This window comes from Lineus longissimus, chromosome 3 (assembly GCF_910592395.1).
Source record: "Lineus longissimus chromosome 3, tnLinLong1.2, whole genome shotgun sequence".
NCBI classification, from domain to species: Eukaryota; Metazoa; Nemertea; class Pilidiophora; order Heteronemertea; family Lineidae; genus Lineus; species Lineus longissimus.
Window position 1 is genome coordinate 27,095,474 of NC_088310.1, and position 19,359 is coordinate 27,114,832.

Genomic DNA, 19,359 nt, shown 5'->3' on the forward strand with positions numbered 1-19,359 from the left:
TACCAGACAATTACATCTAAAACTGATACATTGTAGGCCGATTAGCATTTCTTTGTTGACATGATGTGACGTCTGCTTGCTTTTAACTAGTCATCTGCTTATCGAAGAAAGGATGTAAGAAAAGTTGACATTTATTGGAAAATGGGTGAGGCAACGGTGATCAAAGATCAGAAAAAGTCCATTAGAACCTCTTTGTTAAGGACATATTTGGGAATACAGAGGTATAAATGGAATAGGTTCCAAATCATAGCCAAAATCAATTACCTTAATAGAGAGGCTGGCTAACAGAGACGTCTGCTAAAAGAGATTCTCCTGTATTTAACCCTTTTATGCCAAGACTTTGCCAAACCTCCCATGATAAAACACGGTAATGTCAAACGGGGAGGTCCATTTAAAGATCTCCAGCATCGTCAAGAAAACATGACGCATTGCATGAAAATGATCACTTCTTCTCTGAAAGCCATTATGCAACGTCTGGCTGCACCCTGTCATGGGCGATTATCATGTCTTTGTTGACATGATGTAACATCTGCCTTCAAAGTGTCCTCTGTTCTTTCTGGGAAAAGATGTATTAGAAAGCTTGGCATTTTTATCAGAAATACACCAGTCAATCAAGATCAAAGATGTGACTAATAGCTTTGTGTTTATATGATATGGTGACTTGAAGTCGCAGGCAACGTCATTGTTGTAGGCGACATGATTGTCTGGAGGCAATCCTCCTGTACACTTCCTCATGTTTCCAATTCATCACGGGGACGTATTGGATGCCAAGGCAATACAACGAGCTGCACCCCAATCTTTAACTCTTCCGATTCTTCAGCGTCTCTGATCACAAAATCGATACAAAACAAGTGCATCTCTTCTTTATTGATTTTATTTATATACAACACTTACAATGGTTTTCTTCTAGTGGTAACCTGTCTTTCTGAAGGATCACAGTGCTGGTGAAGCTTAGGCGGCTGGCTATCAATCACTGTTGTTTAGCCTACAGCAACACTTTCATGAGCACAAGCACGAAGGAGCCTCATAGCGTAGTGGTTAACACTGCTGGCTACCACGCAATAGGGCCCGGGTTCGATCCCGGGGAGAACCCAGGATTGTATTTCTGGATGAACCGGCGTGGCTTTCAAGGAACTAAAAATTCCTGGCTCTTCACAACACGTATATTAACGTATGAAATACTCGAGGGTCTGTCGGATGAGACTAAAAGCCGTGGTCCCTTGTACCTGAGTGTCTATGCCAGGGCAAGTAAAAGATCCTACATAGGTGGACAGTAGCCTATAGTGGACTCCATACCTCCGGCAAAAATCCAATAGGGTTACGATGCCGGTAATGATATGATATGAGAGTCAAGGACTTCCATAGCATGAAAACATGGACACTTGTGTATCTTGCGAAACATTTTACCCACACCACTTATCTAATATACATAATTTTCAAGCTGGAACCCTTTGCAAACTAATCCAAAGTATCTTTTACCGAAATATCCAATTTTGTCCAAATGGAACTGATACATGTCCTGTAAGTTTGGAGTTAACACAATTGTCCACAGCACTGCAAACATAAATTTTCAAATCAAAGATTGTCAAAAATTGCCTCAGGAGTTGAGTTGATATGCACTGTTCTACATGCACAGATAGACTGATGTTGCACTGTGATTGAGACATTACTACACACACACACACGGATGTTACTTCATACAGCCATTGAACTTAAACCAAAGTCCATTATCCTCAAGAGTCAAATTCGTAATTATTCCAGAATTTCTCGAACATTGGCTGACAGTCAATTTTTGCATTCAGTTTTGTGCAGAGCAGGAATGCCCCCGACATTTTCCTGTGCAGTGAATATGTTTCTTCGGGAGGTGCTGTTAGTCTATGTTTGAGCATGACTGGTACAAGATTGTTGATTCGAACTGTGATATCTTGGCCACCAAAATCGAATGGTCCATCGCTGGCGAATGCTTCCCCGAGGATCATCACAGCTTCAATATGGGCTTCCTCCATCACCTGTAAGATTAACAGACAGTTTCAGTAACATTAGTAGCTTAATCAACACCTCATCCCTGGCAGGACATGGGCAGAGTCACTATAGACTGAAAACACTCACCAGCTTCAAACAATAGTAGCAAAAACGAGCACTCACACGAGCCAACCCAGAGGGAGGCAAACTTCAGAGATACTTGCCTTAGTTTCATAACCAGTCAGGAATCCCAGATTGCGCGAACGCTCCAACACTTCTCCCGTGTCCCCTACGGAAGCAGCCTTTATGACTCGGATGTAATCATCAACAAACGTCTTGGAGAAATCACGGGTAGCACCAAAATCCAACAGGATTATCTAAGATAGAACAGAAAGAAGTCACTCAAGATCACAGTTTACTCAATACACAAATACACATAAACTCAATATCTTAGTTTTTTATTGTGGTCTGTGCTCTGAGTTTATGACTCCTTCTCCTAAAACCACCCAACGTCAAAGATTTAGTTTTCATCTTCTTTTACCTGCTTGGTTTCTGGATCATAGAGGAAGTTAGACCAATTCGGGTCTGTCTGCATCACGTTGAACTCGAACAGCTCGAGCAGGCACAGTCGCAGAATATTCATGCAAATCTGAAACGACAAATGGAACTGAGGGTCAACACTGATCAACGGACTGAGTAATAACAAACTGATTGAGAAGTCCGCGGATTCCACATTCAAATTTTATGGACAACACCAAGGAACAGGGCAAGATTATCATTACCAGTATGGCCCTGAAAACCTCAGCACAAACAGGGATACTTTTGCGAATATTTGTCCAGATATCATTTGCTGGGCATCCATCAGAGGAGCGAGTTGCTTCGATTCCACTGATAATATCTAATCTTGAGATATGGTGCTTTTGCATCACAACATCGTGTATGAAATTGATGGCACGGAGGAGACTCACTCTCAACTCCATCCAAGACATTAACCGTTAATCGATAAGTTCAAGACCACCCATCCTCTTCTTACCTCACAAATCAAAGTCATTGCCTACCAAGAATATCAAATACAGCGTGATTATAACGCATATAAAGTATTATCAGACGAGATTAGTTCTATATATTATAGTCACTTTGTGTTTTTGACACATCTAATTTCCTAATGCATTCAGCGTTTGATCGATCTCATGGACAATGACTAATTAGTTATTGTTTACAAGATAGAATCTCTTGGGATTTGATGAACACCTAAGGGGTGCTCGTGACAGGCTGTAGGTTGTATCACAATGAGATCTTCAAAGATGAATACTATAGAGTTGTGAGCTGGCTTCCCCAATGACTTGGTGTGTATTGTCATCCAAAGACACCCAGGGGCCGTTCATGACAGGAAGTAGGTTTTATCGGCCAACGATTATCAACATGGGTACAGTATAGTAGAGTACTTGTACAGTTATCGCCGTATATGAATAGAAATGTAACATTAATCTTACTCGAAGTGATATGCGAGTCAACAGGGTAGCATGTCGCACTCCCAATCATGGTTAATCATGATATCATGAACTGTTTCATCATTTCTAAATTATGTTGTCGGTTTACTATAATTTACGTAAAATATGCTACCCAGTCTGTCGTCTATCACTAATTCCAATTATTTTATGTTTTATCAACTGTTTTTTTCAATATGGCAACAACAAATGGTGTTAGAGGGACTACGTTTCCTCCAATCTCGTTCCCAAGTAGACCCTCTAAATATTAGAATGCACCATTATTTGCAAAGTCACCATCACGAAATCTAATCTTTGATGTGGTATTGCCGTAATATTTCTTTCTGCTGATCAGATTCTGAACCAGAATAAAAAGCCTTCTTATGAAAACACAACAATCCATCATCTTTTTACACAAAGCCACAGCGCGTAATATCAAAATCAATCAGCCCTGAAGTCCTCCACTTTTAGTTTGGATAGATGTTAAACCAGAATAAGAAGCTTCTAAAGAGGATAATAGGAACATCAATAATCATGAAAGTGGTTGTTCAGCTTAATATGGGAACTGATTGTTCGGTGTGACGGGGTGGAATTCTGGATTTATAGCCAACATTTCAAGCCACTGAAAGTATCCTTCCGACCTGCACGATACTGGCACTTAATAAAATTCATAGTATTGAAGCAGTTTGAAGTAAGGAAATATACATTTGTGTATTATTCAGATCAAGTTAAAATTTGTGAGGTTAAATGTTGGGATGAGAACTCCCACCTCTTGACAGGGATATAAAGCTTGGGTTGGTCAATGTTGTCTGAGACCTCAATCCCCCCCCCCCCCCCCCCCCCGCTCCCCAGTGCATCAATTTATGGCTATGATACAGACAACACAAGGTCCAGGTTTGCTGCATCTGATCCATTTAATGCTGGAGGGAATGAGGTGGGTGGAGCCCTGCACATTAAAACAAATCAATTCTGAACAAAACAAGCATCAACTACGAGTTTGTTTTTTGCATTTCATCAAATATTTGAAGAACAATTAAAGATATTAAAAGTATGGAATTTGACAAAACATTGAAAAGACATTTAGTAGTTTTATTGGTTTTTGTTCAGGCGAAGAGAAAAGAATAATTGATGAGATCCCAAAAGATCAATACACATAACATACCAATGAAGCCAAGAACAAGTAACGCTGGCGATAAAGTGTGTGCTACGATTGTTACGCGAGCAGCCAGTGCAAGGCATCCTGGGTAACAACAAATTGCCGATCAGATGTGGGAGTTGGAGAATCAAAGTAGGAAGTAGTCGATGTGTTTGAGGGACAAGGAGTACAACAACTTCAGGTGACAATATGAGGAGAAAGTGCAAAGGATTATAATTGTAATCACATCTTTAGGGATTATCTCAATTAATCTACAAGAAAGGAACGTTATTAAGTTAACAAACACAGGTAAGGATTCTTATATAATTTTTAACTGGAAGTTCATCACAATTGAAAATTGCTAAAGCTTTCATCAATACAGGAATCAATTGGTGCAGCAATCAAAAGGTCACTGACATGGTCGATGTAAGGTTTTGTTTTTTTAATTGATTTACATGAATAAAGAACTGCCCCTTCTCTCTTGAAAAATGATCAATTTTTCTTGGTGACAATAAAAATGTTCTATCAATTTCTATTGGCAAACTTCCCAATCTCATTCTGGGATCTCCCCTCCCGAATATCTGACATTGACGGTTTATGGCCAAAGAATCTCATCAATGTTATCCTCAGAGAGGGCTTATTTGCTTCATCAAGCGGAACAGACAAATCCAATTTAGTCCCAGACATGCCGACATTGATACAGAATAATCGTCCAGGGGTCATAAAATGTCCCCAATAGGAAACCAGACACAGACTGTTCTAAAACTGCTACCCAGCTTGATGTTGTTGTTTGCTGTAAGAAGCAAAAACTATATTCCTTTTCGTTTGACAAATGTGGCCAATCAATATTTCAACAATCAATAAAGTAATCTATGCGACCGATAAGAAGGAATGAGAACCATCAAGAAAACCATGGAGAATTAAGTAAGAATGATAGCATAACACATTGAAGATCTCATCAAGTTGAAGAAGCAAATTGCTGCCAAAATATACTGTCTGGGATCCTAATTTGGTGAAGAAGCACCAGACAGATTGCGCATAATTCATACTTGGGCCGCAATTCCCGTTTGGCAACTGCTTATTAATCTAATGGCAAGGAGTCCCCAAATAGGGGAAAGACAGACCTAAAGGTCCTCCAAATACCAAAGCTCTACGATTTGCCATCGAGGATTGACAACCATACAACTTATAGGTTCTATAATGTTCTCGTAAAATGTTTCACGAAAAACTTGGGTCTTGGATGCAGCATCTGTCTGCAAAATGTTTCATGAACAATTTATCACCGAATAACGGGGTCTTCAATGCAGCAGAAGTAAGAACTGTCTATACTTGGAAATGATTTGACGTCTTTATTGATTTCCTGTGGTAAAGCTGATATATTTATACATACAGTGACATAACACAACATTGAATGGTTTTTTCGCAGATGAAGCTGACAGCCAATTTGAGCCGAGGGAAACTCATTGCTTGGCTGTTGATGGCAATGTCATCAACTTGAGAAACAAATTATATGAAGTACCGAACTCGTGCATGAAAGATGACAATTTAGGGGACCTATAGTTGATTTCCCCTGGGACTGACCATAAGCGATACTAGCGGGAACAAAATGCTCAAAAGATGGATTACTTATCACCCTGGTGAAACTCAGTATTCTTATTACTTTGTTCTTTCAGAGTGCCATGGAGAAGAGATGAAACAATCTAGTTGTAATCAGCTGCCTAACTGATGACATCAAGCACTGATCTTGTGGTAACGTTGACAGAGACGACCTGCAGAAAGCCAAAGGATCCTGCCAAACCAAAGGTTACCCTTGCAGTAATGCAACAAAGCCAACCAAAGGGATAGTCTGCAGTAGATTCAACTGAGCTGGTGAGTTACAGGAGCCAACCAATGCTTGAACCTGCTGTGAGTTACAGGAGCCAGCCCAATGCTTGAACCTGCTGTGATTTACAGGCCAACCAATGATTGAACCTGCTGTGAGCTACAGGAGCCAGCCCAATGCTTCAACTTGCTGTGATTTACAGGCCAACCAATGATTGAACCTGCTATGAGTTACAGGAGCCAGCCCAATGCTTGAACCTACTGTGAGTTACAGGCCAACCAATGCTTGAACCTGCTGTGAGTTACAGGAGCCTACCCAATGCTTGAACCTACTGTGAGTTACAGGCTAACCAATGATTGAACCTGCTGTGAGTTACAGGAGCCAGCCAAATGCTTGAACCTGCTGTGATTTACAGGCCAACCAATGATTGAACCTGCTGTGAGTTACAGGAGCCAGCCCAATGATTGAACCTGCTGTGAGTTATAATACAGGAGCCAAGCCAATGCTTGAATCGGTTGTGAGTTACAGCGGCTCCTGTGAGTTACAGGAGCCAAGCCAAAGCTTGAACCTGCTGTGAGTTACCGGAGCCAACCCAATGCTTGAACCATCAGTGAGTTTGGCATCAATTCAATACCAACAAGGACTAAACCGGCAGAGAATCAAAGTAGTTCCCTTCACAGAGGAAATGATCACAGAAAGCTCGAATCACAACAGAGATAGAGTAAGACTTATCACCAGTAAGCTTTCAAAAATCAATACCAAAACATATACGGTTCCCCATGATGGTAAGTTCCCTGCCTGATATTCAAATATGGGTGCTGCAAACTATAGTTTTCTTCATCTATATGGATTCTAAATAATCAGGATAACAGTGTATAGCTAGCTCTACTTGATTAGGTATTTTCATCTGAGAAAAAGCCACAATGGAAATGAAAAAATATTTATCGTGCATAAACAGAAAATGGATAGGTTTTTTGGATGATCAGGTCTGTTTGATGTGGTGATAACAGAAACTTTGGAATATCCCACACGACTATTGGAATATTACTGAAGAGTGGGTGCCTTATTTGTATCAATTGTCTCAACAGCCCACGTAGGAAACAGAAAATGAAAGGATACACCAACGAATTGGATTTTCATTAAGTTCTTGGATACCATTTCTTTCCGAAATCTAAGTCATATTCAATAATCATATGGAAAGATAATGATGCGGAAAGACATACTAACGAGCTTGTTCGTTAACAAAAGGAGGACATTTAGGCGGAGAGTACAAATTAGCGAGATGATGCTGATCAGAATAAAACTGATAAATGCAAAAATGAGCAGTTACTAGTAATACTTCTGTCAGTTCAGACTTTCGGGGGAAAAGTTGTTTCACTGACATCAGTCATCGAATTGTGGAGGTGTATTCATGTGTGAACAATGATTTTACATCATTAAGCATGCTTTCTAGCAAATGGAAAAAGAAAGGAAGAAACCAAGTTAGGTGAAACAATGAGAAAAAACATAAGAGCTGGTTAAAATACTGCAATTAGAAGGAGTAATTATGTGTTCCTTGATGTGACCTTTTCAAAGTCTAACAAGTGAGTGGGCACGCAGCCTTCAATTCTTTATTTTAAAGCATGACCCATGCACCATGCATGAGGAAAGGGGAGAAAAATATTCTCTGTTAAGCGATATGTCATTGTCAGTCGGAAGTCATGCTTATAACACTTTTCGACTAAATTTAGAACTACATGTATGATACACCACTCAGAGGAAAACTAATCACAATTTGCACGCATTGTGCTAAGGTGGAGCATGCTTGTTTGAGTTAGAGTGGGTGGATGTGACAATTACATTAGCAATGAATATGGCAAAGAAAAAGAATAAGTACAATATCTTCATTTTCAACACAAACCAAGCTAAAAATCTATAACAATAACAACTTTAGGCAACTCAGACATCAAAACAGTGAACGACTTCAGAAAGCTAAGAAAAATATTCAGAAGAATACATTTCTTGGTGTTTCACCTTGGAGGTCACTATCGGCACATGTCACGCAAAGTTAGAAACTAAACTGTGATAACTATTCAATGTCGTATAAAGCAGTGGTAGCGGCGAACACTACAACAAGGATGTGGAAACTAATGGAATTGATACCCGTGATTGCAACGAACGAAACCGTGATGCCAGCACAAAAACATGACTTGTCGCTGACGTACGCAATCCTCCTTGGCGCCCTCATACCTCTTACATGTATTGAGAACTGTCTGATCATATTGTGCATCTGGCGAACTTTTAAACTGCACACGATAAATAACATGTTCGTGATGAACATGGCTGTGGCGGATCTACTTGTCGGACTCATCGCTGCACCGATGACGTTACTTTTCGCGTTACAACTACCGATAATCTACGACCACTCGGCCTGTTTGGCAAGGTTTGGGATCCTGTATACAACATGCGGTGCTTCTCTCATGACCTTGACATGCATATCTTTCAATCGGTACTTGACAGTTTTACACCCGCTCTCATATCCACGTCGAATGAAACCAAAACGAGTAAAGCAAATCATCGGTGTAATTTGGGTGATCATAACCTTTGTAGGATTTCTTCCCTTCGTGGGTTTTAGTACGTGGATTGAAGGGAAACCATGTGATTTCTATAGTGTGATTTCAACGCCATACGCACTAGTAGCCATATTCGGACTTGGAATACTTTTAATCGCAATGTCGGGCTATTATTACGGAATGATATTTTCAGTCGCCTACAGACAGAGACAACGAGATCAGTGTCCAAACAGGAGCACATCATCATCCCTCGGCACCGGACTTTTGATGACAATCTTTGTGTTGTTTTGGTTACCATATTTACTCATGAGTCCCATACGTTATTTCTCAGACATGAACAGGTCGCTGCTTAACACAATCAATAATTTCACAATCATTTTAGCCATTTCGAACTCCATGATTAACCCGATTATTTCATTTGCGACGGACAAGACTCTACGAGCTGTTCTGTTTCATATGTGCGCGATACGACCACAACAAGACTTAGTGTCGACTTCGTACCATGCGACAGCTGTTTCTGGAGTGTTGAACACTTGGATTGAGAACGATCTGGAAAAGACACAGACGATCATCAAGATGGATGATCTTCTTTTAAGTCCATCAATGCCAGCTAATGACGTTTGACAAAATCACCTTTTTAGGTTGATGTGTAAAGCTGTAGATATCATGTATATCTGTAATGTGATTGTGAGACCTCTGTGATGTATAATGTGGGAAAATGTAGCCAGTAGAGCACCCTGCGAATGAACGATTCATATGCTGCGGACTCGGACAATAATCACTCATCTTCTAGGCAATCACAAGTGCCTGCAAGAAGAACTGGCATTGCTGCAATAGAGCTGGTCGGTCGAAAGTAATTTTGGGGATGAAAATCAGGGACTCCTAGAGTCAGCTTGGCCCTTTGAGCAACGCAAGCTGTGTTGGCAACCTAACGATTTCCTGACAACCTAGTCAGCTACAATATCATGAAAATCATCTTCAGGGTAAAAGCTAACTCCAGGGTTAACTGATTGAATCAATTGAGATAGCATTTGAGTAGGTCATGAGGTAACGAATCTCGACCATTGTATAACCAACACGCCAAGAGCAAAACCAATACAATCAATTTCTCCAGCACCTCAAATACAGTTTTGGTTTCTATCTAAGTTTACCCTCCATTTTAGCACAACCGTTTTCCACGACCAATGCTCACCAGCCAAAAGCAATTGAAACAACTGATATGATATGATACATGTATTTCAACACAACACTGCATTTAAGAAAGGTTATGTCTATTGACGAATTGAAGCATGAATATACATACATTTTTAAACCTTTTAGTATTGGGAGGTTTTTCAGACGGTAAACTTTGGTCTCTGAGTCTGATGCCGATTTTGCTATTTTGGGTTTTATCACAAACCGTTCTGACTGGAGCAGCAGCTGCAAATAGCTCTCCCATGGCCATTTTGAGTAGCTGCCACACTTCTGTCAAAATCCTCACCACTCTGTTACGCTGCAGGTCAGGGCGATGCTTTTGACAGGTAATTCAGTTAGCTCTCAAAGAAGTCGCCCATGATATGCCAAGCTAGCTTGACTAATTGGGTGAAATTATATTCCAGGGCAGTATAACCCATTGGCTCAAGCAGCTGATCCCACTGCCCAAAATGTAGGGGATTATCATACTGCTAGACAGGAGAGACCCTTATGAGTAACTTCATGTAATTTAATCCGACCTACCCGGTGCCTGCTCATAATCTCCTTTTAATACTCTACAACATGATAGAGAAACTGTGATTACAGGTAAAGCGTCATTACAATATTTCAACACAGATTATCTGAGAGCACAAAGGATCAAACGGACAGTTTCTTTACCATGTGCTCATTGTGCCTGTTGTATATCATTTTTGATCAAACTGATGTATATATATGTTGTTTATGATGGGTTAGAAAATAGACTTTTTGTTTCTAATAATAAACAACTAGCTACTTTTGTAACCACTCTTTGAATTCATCAATTTTATCGCTGAAAGTATTTGGACATTTTGGATATTTCTGCAGCAAACCGAACATTGTCCTGCGATTTCCAAAGATGTTTGATTTAGTTCATTTCGAAATAAAAAAGATTAAGTGAGTTACAGAACCATTGTAAAAGATACATGTACATCACGATGTGAATATATGATCCATCATCGGATATTTCTTGATTGTCTGATGTCATCGGTATTGCCCAATATAACCTACCACATCAAAGCAGAAACGGAAATTAGGTTTCAAAATTCCCCCAGCTACGTGTAGATGGACGAATTTCAATTTCTAGCACAATTTTGTATTAGTGGTGATTACCTGGCAATCAGTTGTGAGCGAGAGATATCATCGGCCATCAAGTGGTTTAAGTTGCCACTGATTTTCGTCACGCCTGCTGGCATTGTGTACGGTACTGACTATAAGCCGTCTGGTCACTTAGACTAAGTGATTTCTAGACTGTGAATTGCAGATCCATTATTTGTGTGTGGGATGTTCTTTTTCAGGAGTGTGAAGGTTTAAGTTTGCATTGTTGAATAAGAAATGGTTTTTAAGTGCTGTTGAATGAGCTGGTGCACGTTCTTTGCCTGATTTGAATGGATGAGTTGCTCTCCTGCTGGAGGCTCGTCTCTTAAAAGATCATGCGGTTGCATACCATGTGTTCTTGTGTTCATTGTGCCTAAAACCATGTTGAGAGATATACTACACCACGCACAGATGCAAGAATCGAAGTACTCGGGGAAATTCCAATTTCGTTTACATTCACAAGTTTCAAATAGGAATAAACATTTTTCAACACAGAACTTTTTTTTAAAGCCTGCCGGGTTTTATCAATCCTATTACATTTCAGATTCGGAGGCAATCTCCTTTTTTTACATTCATCTTTGTGATGTTCCCGAGAATCAAGTGTTCAATTACAGTGGGTTTAAGCAAGAGTAGCGGAAAGTAATGAGAGATTCAAGAAGGATTTATTGAGAGATTAGGCTTTAAAGTTGTAAACAGTACAAAATACGTCTGCTGCAAAGAGATTTTTCTTATTTAGGAAACTCAAACAGGCTGAAAATATCAGCCAAAGTGATGGTTTATACAAGCAGTTTTTAGCATTGACGTCATATAAATGGCTCAGTTCCTTAAATTTTCTATCAAATTCCCTTAATTTGTCTTCAGCAGAGTAATAGAAAGGGAACATTAACTATATGTTTGGTAATGTCAACAATGCTTTTTAGCAGCAGACGTACATACTCAGGACATTGAATTCCAATTTAATGTATGATACCAAGTTCAATTCAATTGTTTGAATTATCGACAGGTAGCTATAGAATCCATTATATCTGATCACCAAACAAGAAAAATAAGTCTGCAAACATTAATTCAATACTTTGTAGACGATATAGTCAGGATGTGGAATACTTTGAATAGTTCTAGGAAAAAGGAAATTGACATACTGAGAATTTTCTGGATGATCAGCTCTGATAGAAATCAGTGGAAACTGAGTCTGCGTGTAGAGAGCACTGCAGACGAACTCATACAAGAGATCACAAAAGTTGTCAGAAATTCGATATAAATTTTCTAATGCATCTATTTCCAGAGATGATGTCCATAATGGAAATCTATAACTGTTCTTAAGTGCCGGCTCGGCATTTACTTCCATTATTCCTCTGTTAAGATCATTTCGTCTTGTCTCCGAGCCACCGATCGCTCTCTACATCATAAATCCACCTACACAGGGCTGATGGAAAGTAAATCAAATGTATCTATAGCATAGAAGATGAACGGTAAAAAGATCCCATCTGCGCAGTATCAATTGGCTGATATGAAATGGCAATTTTTTACAATGAGATACAACGAATGAATAATCCTCTCCGGAACAATGTCGCCATGATTGTGTGTTCAGGACAGGAAGAACAAGATATAAATTCTAGTTCTTTAGCAATGCCAGCATAGATTGCCAGTATACTTGGCTGGTCCAGTTATCTTGGAAAGGGGAATGCAGATCTATATGACATATCTCAACTGATGCTGTCGTCTCCACCACCCATTTTCATGAACACATGAAATGATACCAAATTGTATACTATAGTTTAACCAGTATTTGACTGGAATGTCAATATGACACTAACATTTTTGTCAGAAAGTCTCAGGTTTCCAACCCAATCCAATCAAGTCGCTCAAATCCCGTGACACAGACTGCTCGACTTTGCCCCCTAGAGGGAGTAATGATTTTGAAAAAGGACAGGTCCGTCTCATCTGAATCGACACTTTGATCTCCAACATAATCTAACATTCTGAGTGGATACCAATGTTGTAGGAAAACTCATTTTCTTTATTGAAGATAGATGATGGATTAGTTGTCAATTCTGTAAACCAAAACCTGACTTTGATCAGTCGCACCATGTAAGGCCACTTTGTTCTTCAGTTGGGGTGAATCACAACTTGATGTGCATGCACGATCTTCCTCTAACATGAAAGTCTTGTATTTCGCTGTTACTTTTCAAATGTCAGGGTTCCATGCTACTAATAAACTTTGTGATGGGAAACAAACTGGTTGATGCTGTTGGTTGAGGTTTGATATAGATCTGGTACGCAAGAGTTGGTGAGACAGCCATGCTAGTTTGCCTTGAATCGGTTCACATCAGTGGTAAGGTCAGTATGATTAATACCAGTGCAGTGGCATGAAAGAATTTCTAATTCAATAACCTCAACCACTCTCAGACTACGATAACAGATGTTCTCACATGAACTACCTAAGAGCACTCATCACAGGAACTCAATAAATGTAACTATCAGTGTCATTGGAGCCAGCCCGGGTCTTTCTACTATGTGCTCCTTCAAGGTCGTTTCTCCATTGTAAAATAGTTCAGTCAAAATTTCCCTGACAGTTTCTAATCCTGTCAGGCATTTACAAAGTGCAAAAATATAGCAGTGCTGCCATTCTGTGTTGGGTTCTGATCATCAGGCTGTGCTGATCTGCCTTTGGTACTGCTTTCTCCATCTATCTCCCAAACTGATCACTATCTCCAAACATTTATCAGTTTGGACACATTTGTTGCATTGATGCTAAGCTTAGCTGATGGTCACAACCTTGGCCAGTGAAAAATCTCTTAACGATATAATCACCCTGTCAGAGAGAAGCCCGAGCCAGGTTAACAAGTCATAATTTTTTAATTATACACTAAGCTAACCAATGCTTAAACAGAAAGTGAAGTTAGAATTCAGTCTTACCTCATTTCTGGTCTCTTGGTCAAACTTGGCACACTGATCCAAAGGAAGACCGTAGACTAGCTCTGATGTAAGGACTTGCTTAGAACTGAGATCGGAGATGATTTCAGGCACGTAGAAAACCGGGTCATCTTTTAATAGCTCCCTGAAAAAGTACAAGTTCACATGTAAGAATAATTTCTTTGGAGTAACATTACCATTAGAGAAGAACGTCTCAACACTAACATTACTTTTCAGTAGACGGACTAATATTGGCAGCAAACTGGGACAAAAACATGTCTGTGTAACATCCTTTTTAAGTTTTGGGAACACATATTTGGCTATGGTTTGTTAAATGTCGAGGCGGGGCAGTAGTCGTAGTTCCACCTATCATAAACCCCGTGTTTTTTCAAGACCCATGTCTTCGCCGTGTGTCAAAAACTCGGGGCGCACTTACACCTATCAGTGGTGTTAGATAATGGTTAATAGCCCCGGCGACAGGTGCGCTGTAGGTAAGGAGCTCTCCTGTGTTTCTTTCCCGTTGGAGGGGAATTTTGCGTGCGCAATACCGAGGCAACTACACCGCGCCATCTGTCGCCGGGTCTTAGAACTTGCAATTGCCGGGGCTATTCAGATTCCACCTATCAAAAAACCCGTGTTGAACATGGGTCTAAATTAGCCCCCAATTAGCCCCATCGAGCTCGATGGGGCTAATAGACACGGGGATTTGACACACGGGTCTATTTAGACACGGGGATTTGATAGGTGGAAGTACGACTAGTATACCTGTTTCAGCAGGTATGAAGTTTAACTGGTACAGAAGAACATGCATCACCTGCCCAAGGCAAATGTTCCTGTCGTGATATTGAGCGATGGAGCCAGGTTCAAGTGCACAATGCTTTACTGAGGCCCTGGTAAAAACGTGAGTGCTCACCTGAATCTCGCTGCAGACTCCTTTTCCCTGATGTAATCAACTTCCCAAGCAAGTTCTTTCCTGGCAACTTTCATTGCACTTTCTACGTACAAGCCTGCAAAATTCAAGGTTAAGTGTTGCATTATAGTGCTTTTTCAATGAATTCTTCCTTTTTCTCCAATGGATTCAAAAGCAAATTTACTCTCTGTCCAAGTTTTTTAGGTTTACCCCTGTGCTTCCTATGTAAATCAGCCACATTTTTGCGAACATACAGAAAAGCTTGAAGAAAATCCTCACCCTTTGGTAGAATATTAGAGACTGACATCACTGACATCAGATTATCGATATCACTGTCTATGCTAGCTGCTACCCCAGGATACTGAAAATAAAATCGGGAAGATCATATATGTTATCACACAGGATAAACCAGGCAAAACAAATTTCACAGAGTTTTGTCCTTCACTACAATTTCTGCTACCTACCACCATTCCGTTGAAAGAATGAACTCCAATATTCTTACCTGTATTTTCATTGCTACCTCCCTCCCGTCAAGTAACTTGGCTCTATGAACCTGCCCAATGGACGCTGCGGCGAAAGGCTTCTCATCAAACTCTTCGACCTTATCCTTCCAGTTGGGGCCAAACTCTGCTACCAACGCTTTCTGCAAAGAAAAAAGCAGTCACTACTTCTGCAGTTGTTCAGGGAAAAAGAAGGGGTGACAACTCATTGAGTAACCACTTCATCAGCCTTTTCATTTTCTTGATTAGCTGCAATGCGACTGGGCGATTTTTGTGTTTTAATGGTAACAATGGAGATGCCACAGATTCTCTACGAATAGCACGTACCTTCATTTGCCATAATGGCATAAAGTCAGCACTCTGTCGTACTCTGTCAAATATCCTTTGCAGCTGAGGGTTGATCAAGGAGTTGTCTGAAAGGAATCAATGTGAAAATATCTATCTGCGTCAAAAGGTACTGACCTCTCAAAGAAGATAAACGAAATATCTTGTGTGACAAAATGTTCTGTTAGGCCTTCCAGAAAACTCGTACTTATTTGTACTTGAACACAGTGACTAAAGCGGTTGGTCTACCTTGTATGCTAAGCATCTGGCCCAGTTTGAGTGCCGCCCCTCTCACTCTGCACAACGTGTTGACAATTCTTTCAGCATTCGCCTCAGTCAGGAATGGACTATTGTCGAGAATGGCTGTGCCCTTTCCTGGAAAAATACAGCAGGTTTGAGATTCAAATATGATCAGATTTACAGCAGTTATTTATATGGTCAGCGGTTGGGAATTTGGCAAAGAAGTTATGAAACAACCAGCGTCCGGCAGCAATTCATATCACTGAACTCTGGTACCAATAGACAGGATGGGCAGTGACATCTTGTGCATTCATTTTGGATGTAAGTCTGTGTCCTTAACCTTGTTGACATTCCTGACAAAGTCAACCATGGATAACGAACTACAATTGGTTTCTGTCTGGAAGTTTTAAATTTCCATCGTTGCTCAACATACCATTTTCACCCGCACCTAATGCCCTCTTAGCCAATTCTCCCAAGGCACCTACACTGAGACCAGCAGCCAAGGCTGAAATGATAAAATTGTCTATCACTAAAAAAAGGGAGACATTAAGTGACTATCATATTCAACGGCCGAGTATGCAATACCCTGGTGACAGTCAGCACCACGCAGTGGTGGACGTAGTTTTGCTGGTACCCTTTTGATGCCAAGATAACCTTCTTTTTAGACTCTTTTAGACTGTGACACTTTTCTACTCATATGGTATTATGATCCAAGTCCAAATCACATCAATCCAAATGTGTACCTACTGAAAACAAGATGATCAGGCAGTAATATGTAATTGGGTAACGCAGCGAACTGTTCAGGTAGACAGCAATATCAGGTGCGGTTTCTGACGTTAAACTGTACGCGAAGTGTACCGATAACTTACATCCAAAGCTTGCAATTCGGCTTATTCTGGAAGCTGGAACTGCTCTCTCTTGGGACCGTTCACTAAGCTGGAATAAGAAAATAGGAAAATGAGAAGAATACTCAACCAAAAGTCCAACTTATTTTTCTTTCTCTTTCATTTCAAACCAACGCAGAAATTTACCAAACACACATGACTCGTTTAACTTTACTTGCTATCCGATACATCTCTAATTGCCCCAAAATAACTTGCGTACCTGAGTTTTTATAAGTTTTCTCTTGTATAATTGTGGTTTCTTTTTGGACCCACCACCCGTCTGCTGCTTTTTAAAATCGTCTGCAGAAACTTCACTGACAGTCGAATCATAATGAAAGTTCCGTTGATGATTATGAGACATTCCATTTTTATCCTTTGGAGTTCTATTTTTGGCATGGGTACTTGAGGAAATCCCATCCATTCTGTTCAACATTGACGGCTTCCTCGGGAGAGACGAATCAAATCCGCTATGCTCCATATTGTAGACATCGGGATTGTCATCTAGTTTTAAATCTGCACCGTCTGCAAAACTCATGTCAGATATTCCACTCTTTGCAACCAAATCTTCATCAAGCAAATCATCCAGATTTTGTAACTGTTCCCGGCGTGTTTTTCCCGTTAGTTGATCCAAAAAGTCATTGCTGGTTGCTTTGATGTTATCAAAGGCAAGTGAGGCTTTCATGGACACATTCTCCAGTCCCCCTCCCTGAAAGAAAATGTATTACTGGCTATAATTTTTTCATAAAAGACCAAGCAATAACCAGAAACTGTGAAATCATGGAATGGCATACTCAAGGAAAGCGAGATACTCGCGATTATCGACCAAACTTGCTTTAAAGTCTGACCAACTTGAGTCATCCCTATAGGGTCTCCCGATAATAACTAAACCTGGCCTAAACTACCACAGACACTGGTGTCTCACTCAAGCAAAGAAAACTTTTGATGATACATACCTTTGCTCCAGCCCTCGATACAACACCACTCAGGCATTCTTCAGCTCTTGCCCCAGTACCCTGGACAGCGGACCGAAAACTTGAATTTTTCCACACATGTTTCAGGAGTCTTTCCTGCTTGGATGTTGTTGCTCTGGTGATGACTTCAAGACCTCGGATAAATGCATATACATCAGTGAGTCTTGACATCTTCTTGATCTTCTCTAGCTGAAAAATGTGTTTTGAATTCAGTTCAATTTTGATGTTTTTTTCACAAAAATTTGATGATGGCAGGCCTAGGTAAAGGCCTACGGGACATCCAGTCAAACTCGACTAAAAGGCACTTTGTAAATGACCAGTACGACAGATACTGTTCACTCTTATTAGTTTCCAGCACAGCATGCGCACCACACTGTCAGACCGTCACTGTTTCCAATTTTGTACCGAGGAGTACACAGAGATCTCGGAGTAAACAAGTGATAGCAGTGGCTTCAGATATTAAAAGACGCTGTCAATTACACTACAGGATCTAACATCCAATTCAGAAGAGATATTATTGCCATTTTCGTCAAGACGCCATTCCCCATCGGCATAACCAAAGAAATTCACGGCAATAATCTGCACGAGGCAAGCTGACAATGTCACTGCTTCTAGGCAGGCTGTACCACAGCACTTAAAGCTGTAGGTCTAGCACTAGCAGCGCCAAGCAAGCAAGAGAAGAGTCAAGACAAATGTCCGCTGCTGGATCAACCCCCTCGCCCGCTCCTGCTGATTTCCTCAGGATGCACACTCTCAAAAGTAATTGCCATTTGACAGGATTAATCATGCCCATGGCCTATAGAAGCAGTGTCATCACTGGCGAAATCAACCAAAGTTTGTGAGGGACTGAGTTTTGTCCAAAAATAGATCTGTTTACATAATGGCACTGCATTGCACTTGCAGGTACACGTCAACGGGTCATTGTCGGACGTCAGTTCGCCAAGTAAACCAAAGGAATCGAAGGATTCATTGAACTCATCAACACATCATTAGTTTTCAGTGAAGTGCAACTGTATTCCTAGGTAAATCACTTTGGTATATAGAGAGTAAAATTACAATTAACTCACGTTAAAGTTTGAGTTCCGGGGAGGTAGCGTTGTCAGTACGTTGGTTTAGGGGCGCAATAACCTAGCTTATAGCGAGCAATTAGTACACTAAGATTTCAGTGATTAACATAATAGTTGCAAGTATTTGGTATTTTAGACTCATAATTCGTGCTATAATAACTACGTTGTAAACATAATGCTCAAAATTGATTCATGAAAAAGTTGTTAGGGCAATATCAAGCAAGCAGTAATGGAAAAAAGTGTAATTCCATTAACTGAATATTGTTTTTAGACACTATAACATTT

The 19,359-nt window shown here is 40.3% G+C and overlaps 2 protein-coding genes across 2 annotated transcripts; one reads left to right on the plus strand and one right to left on the minus strand.

Annotated features, from left to right (window-relative positions):
* Window positions 1-858: 858 nt before the first annotated feature.
* On the minus strand, window positions 859-19,144 carry LOC135484485 (atypical kinase COQ8B, mitochondrial-like). Its single transcript, XM_064766009.1, has 14 exons — window positions 19,075-19,144; window positions 17,990-18,196; window positions 17,257-17,742; window positions 17,022-17,088; window positions 16,586-16,657; window positions 16,162-16,287; window positions 15,916-16,001; window positions 15,591-15,731; window positions 15,368-15,449; window positions 15,092-15,185; window positions 14,182-14,323; window positions 2,504-2,611; window positions 2,187-2,339; window positions 859-2,009 (listed from the first exon to the last, which is right to left on the minus strand). The coding sequence occupies exons 2-14, from the start codon at window positions 18,176-18,178 to the stop codon at window positions 1,734-1,736; spliced, it is 2,022 nt and encodes a 673-aa protein (XP_064622079.1). The 5' UTR covers window positions 18,179-18,196; window positions 19,075-19,144; the 3' UTR covers window positions 859-1,733.
* LOC135484486 (adenosine receptor A2b-like) lies at window positions 8,525-10,883 on the plus strand. The gene has a single exon (XM_064766010.1). The coding sequence runs from the start codon at window positions 8,536-8,538 to the stop codon at window positions 9,580-9,582; it is 1,047 nt and encodes a 348-aa protein (XP_064622080.1). The 5' UTR covers window positions 8,525-8,535; the 3' UTR covers window positions 9,583-10,883.
* Window positions 19,145-19,359: the final 215 nt, after the last annotated feature.

Bases quoted from the DNA above. Each gene is read 5' to 3' on its own strand.
- LOC135484486 (XM_064766010.1), top strand. From the start codon at position 8,536: ATGGAATTGATACCCGTGATTGCAACGAACGAAACCGTGATGCCAGCA.
- LOC135484485 (XM_064766009.1), bottom strand. From the start codon at position 18,178: ATGTCAAGACTCACTGATGTATATGCATTTATCCGAGGTCTTGAAGTC. The intron at 17,089-17,256 runs GTACGCAAGTTA...TTCTTATTCCAG, and splicing joins GAAAACTTATAAAAACTCAG to CTTAGTGAACGGTCCCAAGA. The intron at 2,010-2,186 runs GCAAGTATCTCT...TTAATCTTACAG, and splicing joins TGACTGGTTATGAAACTAAG to GTGATGGAGGAAGCCCATAT.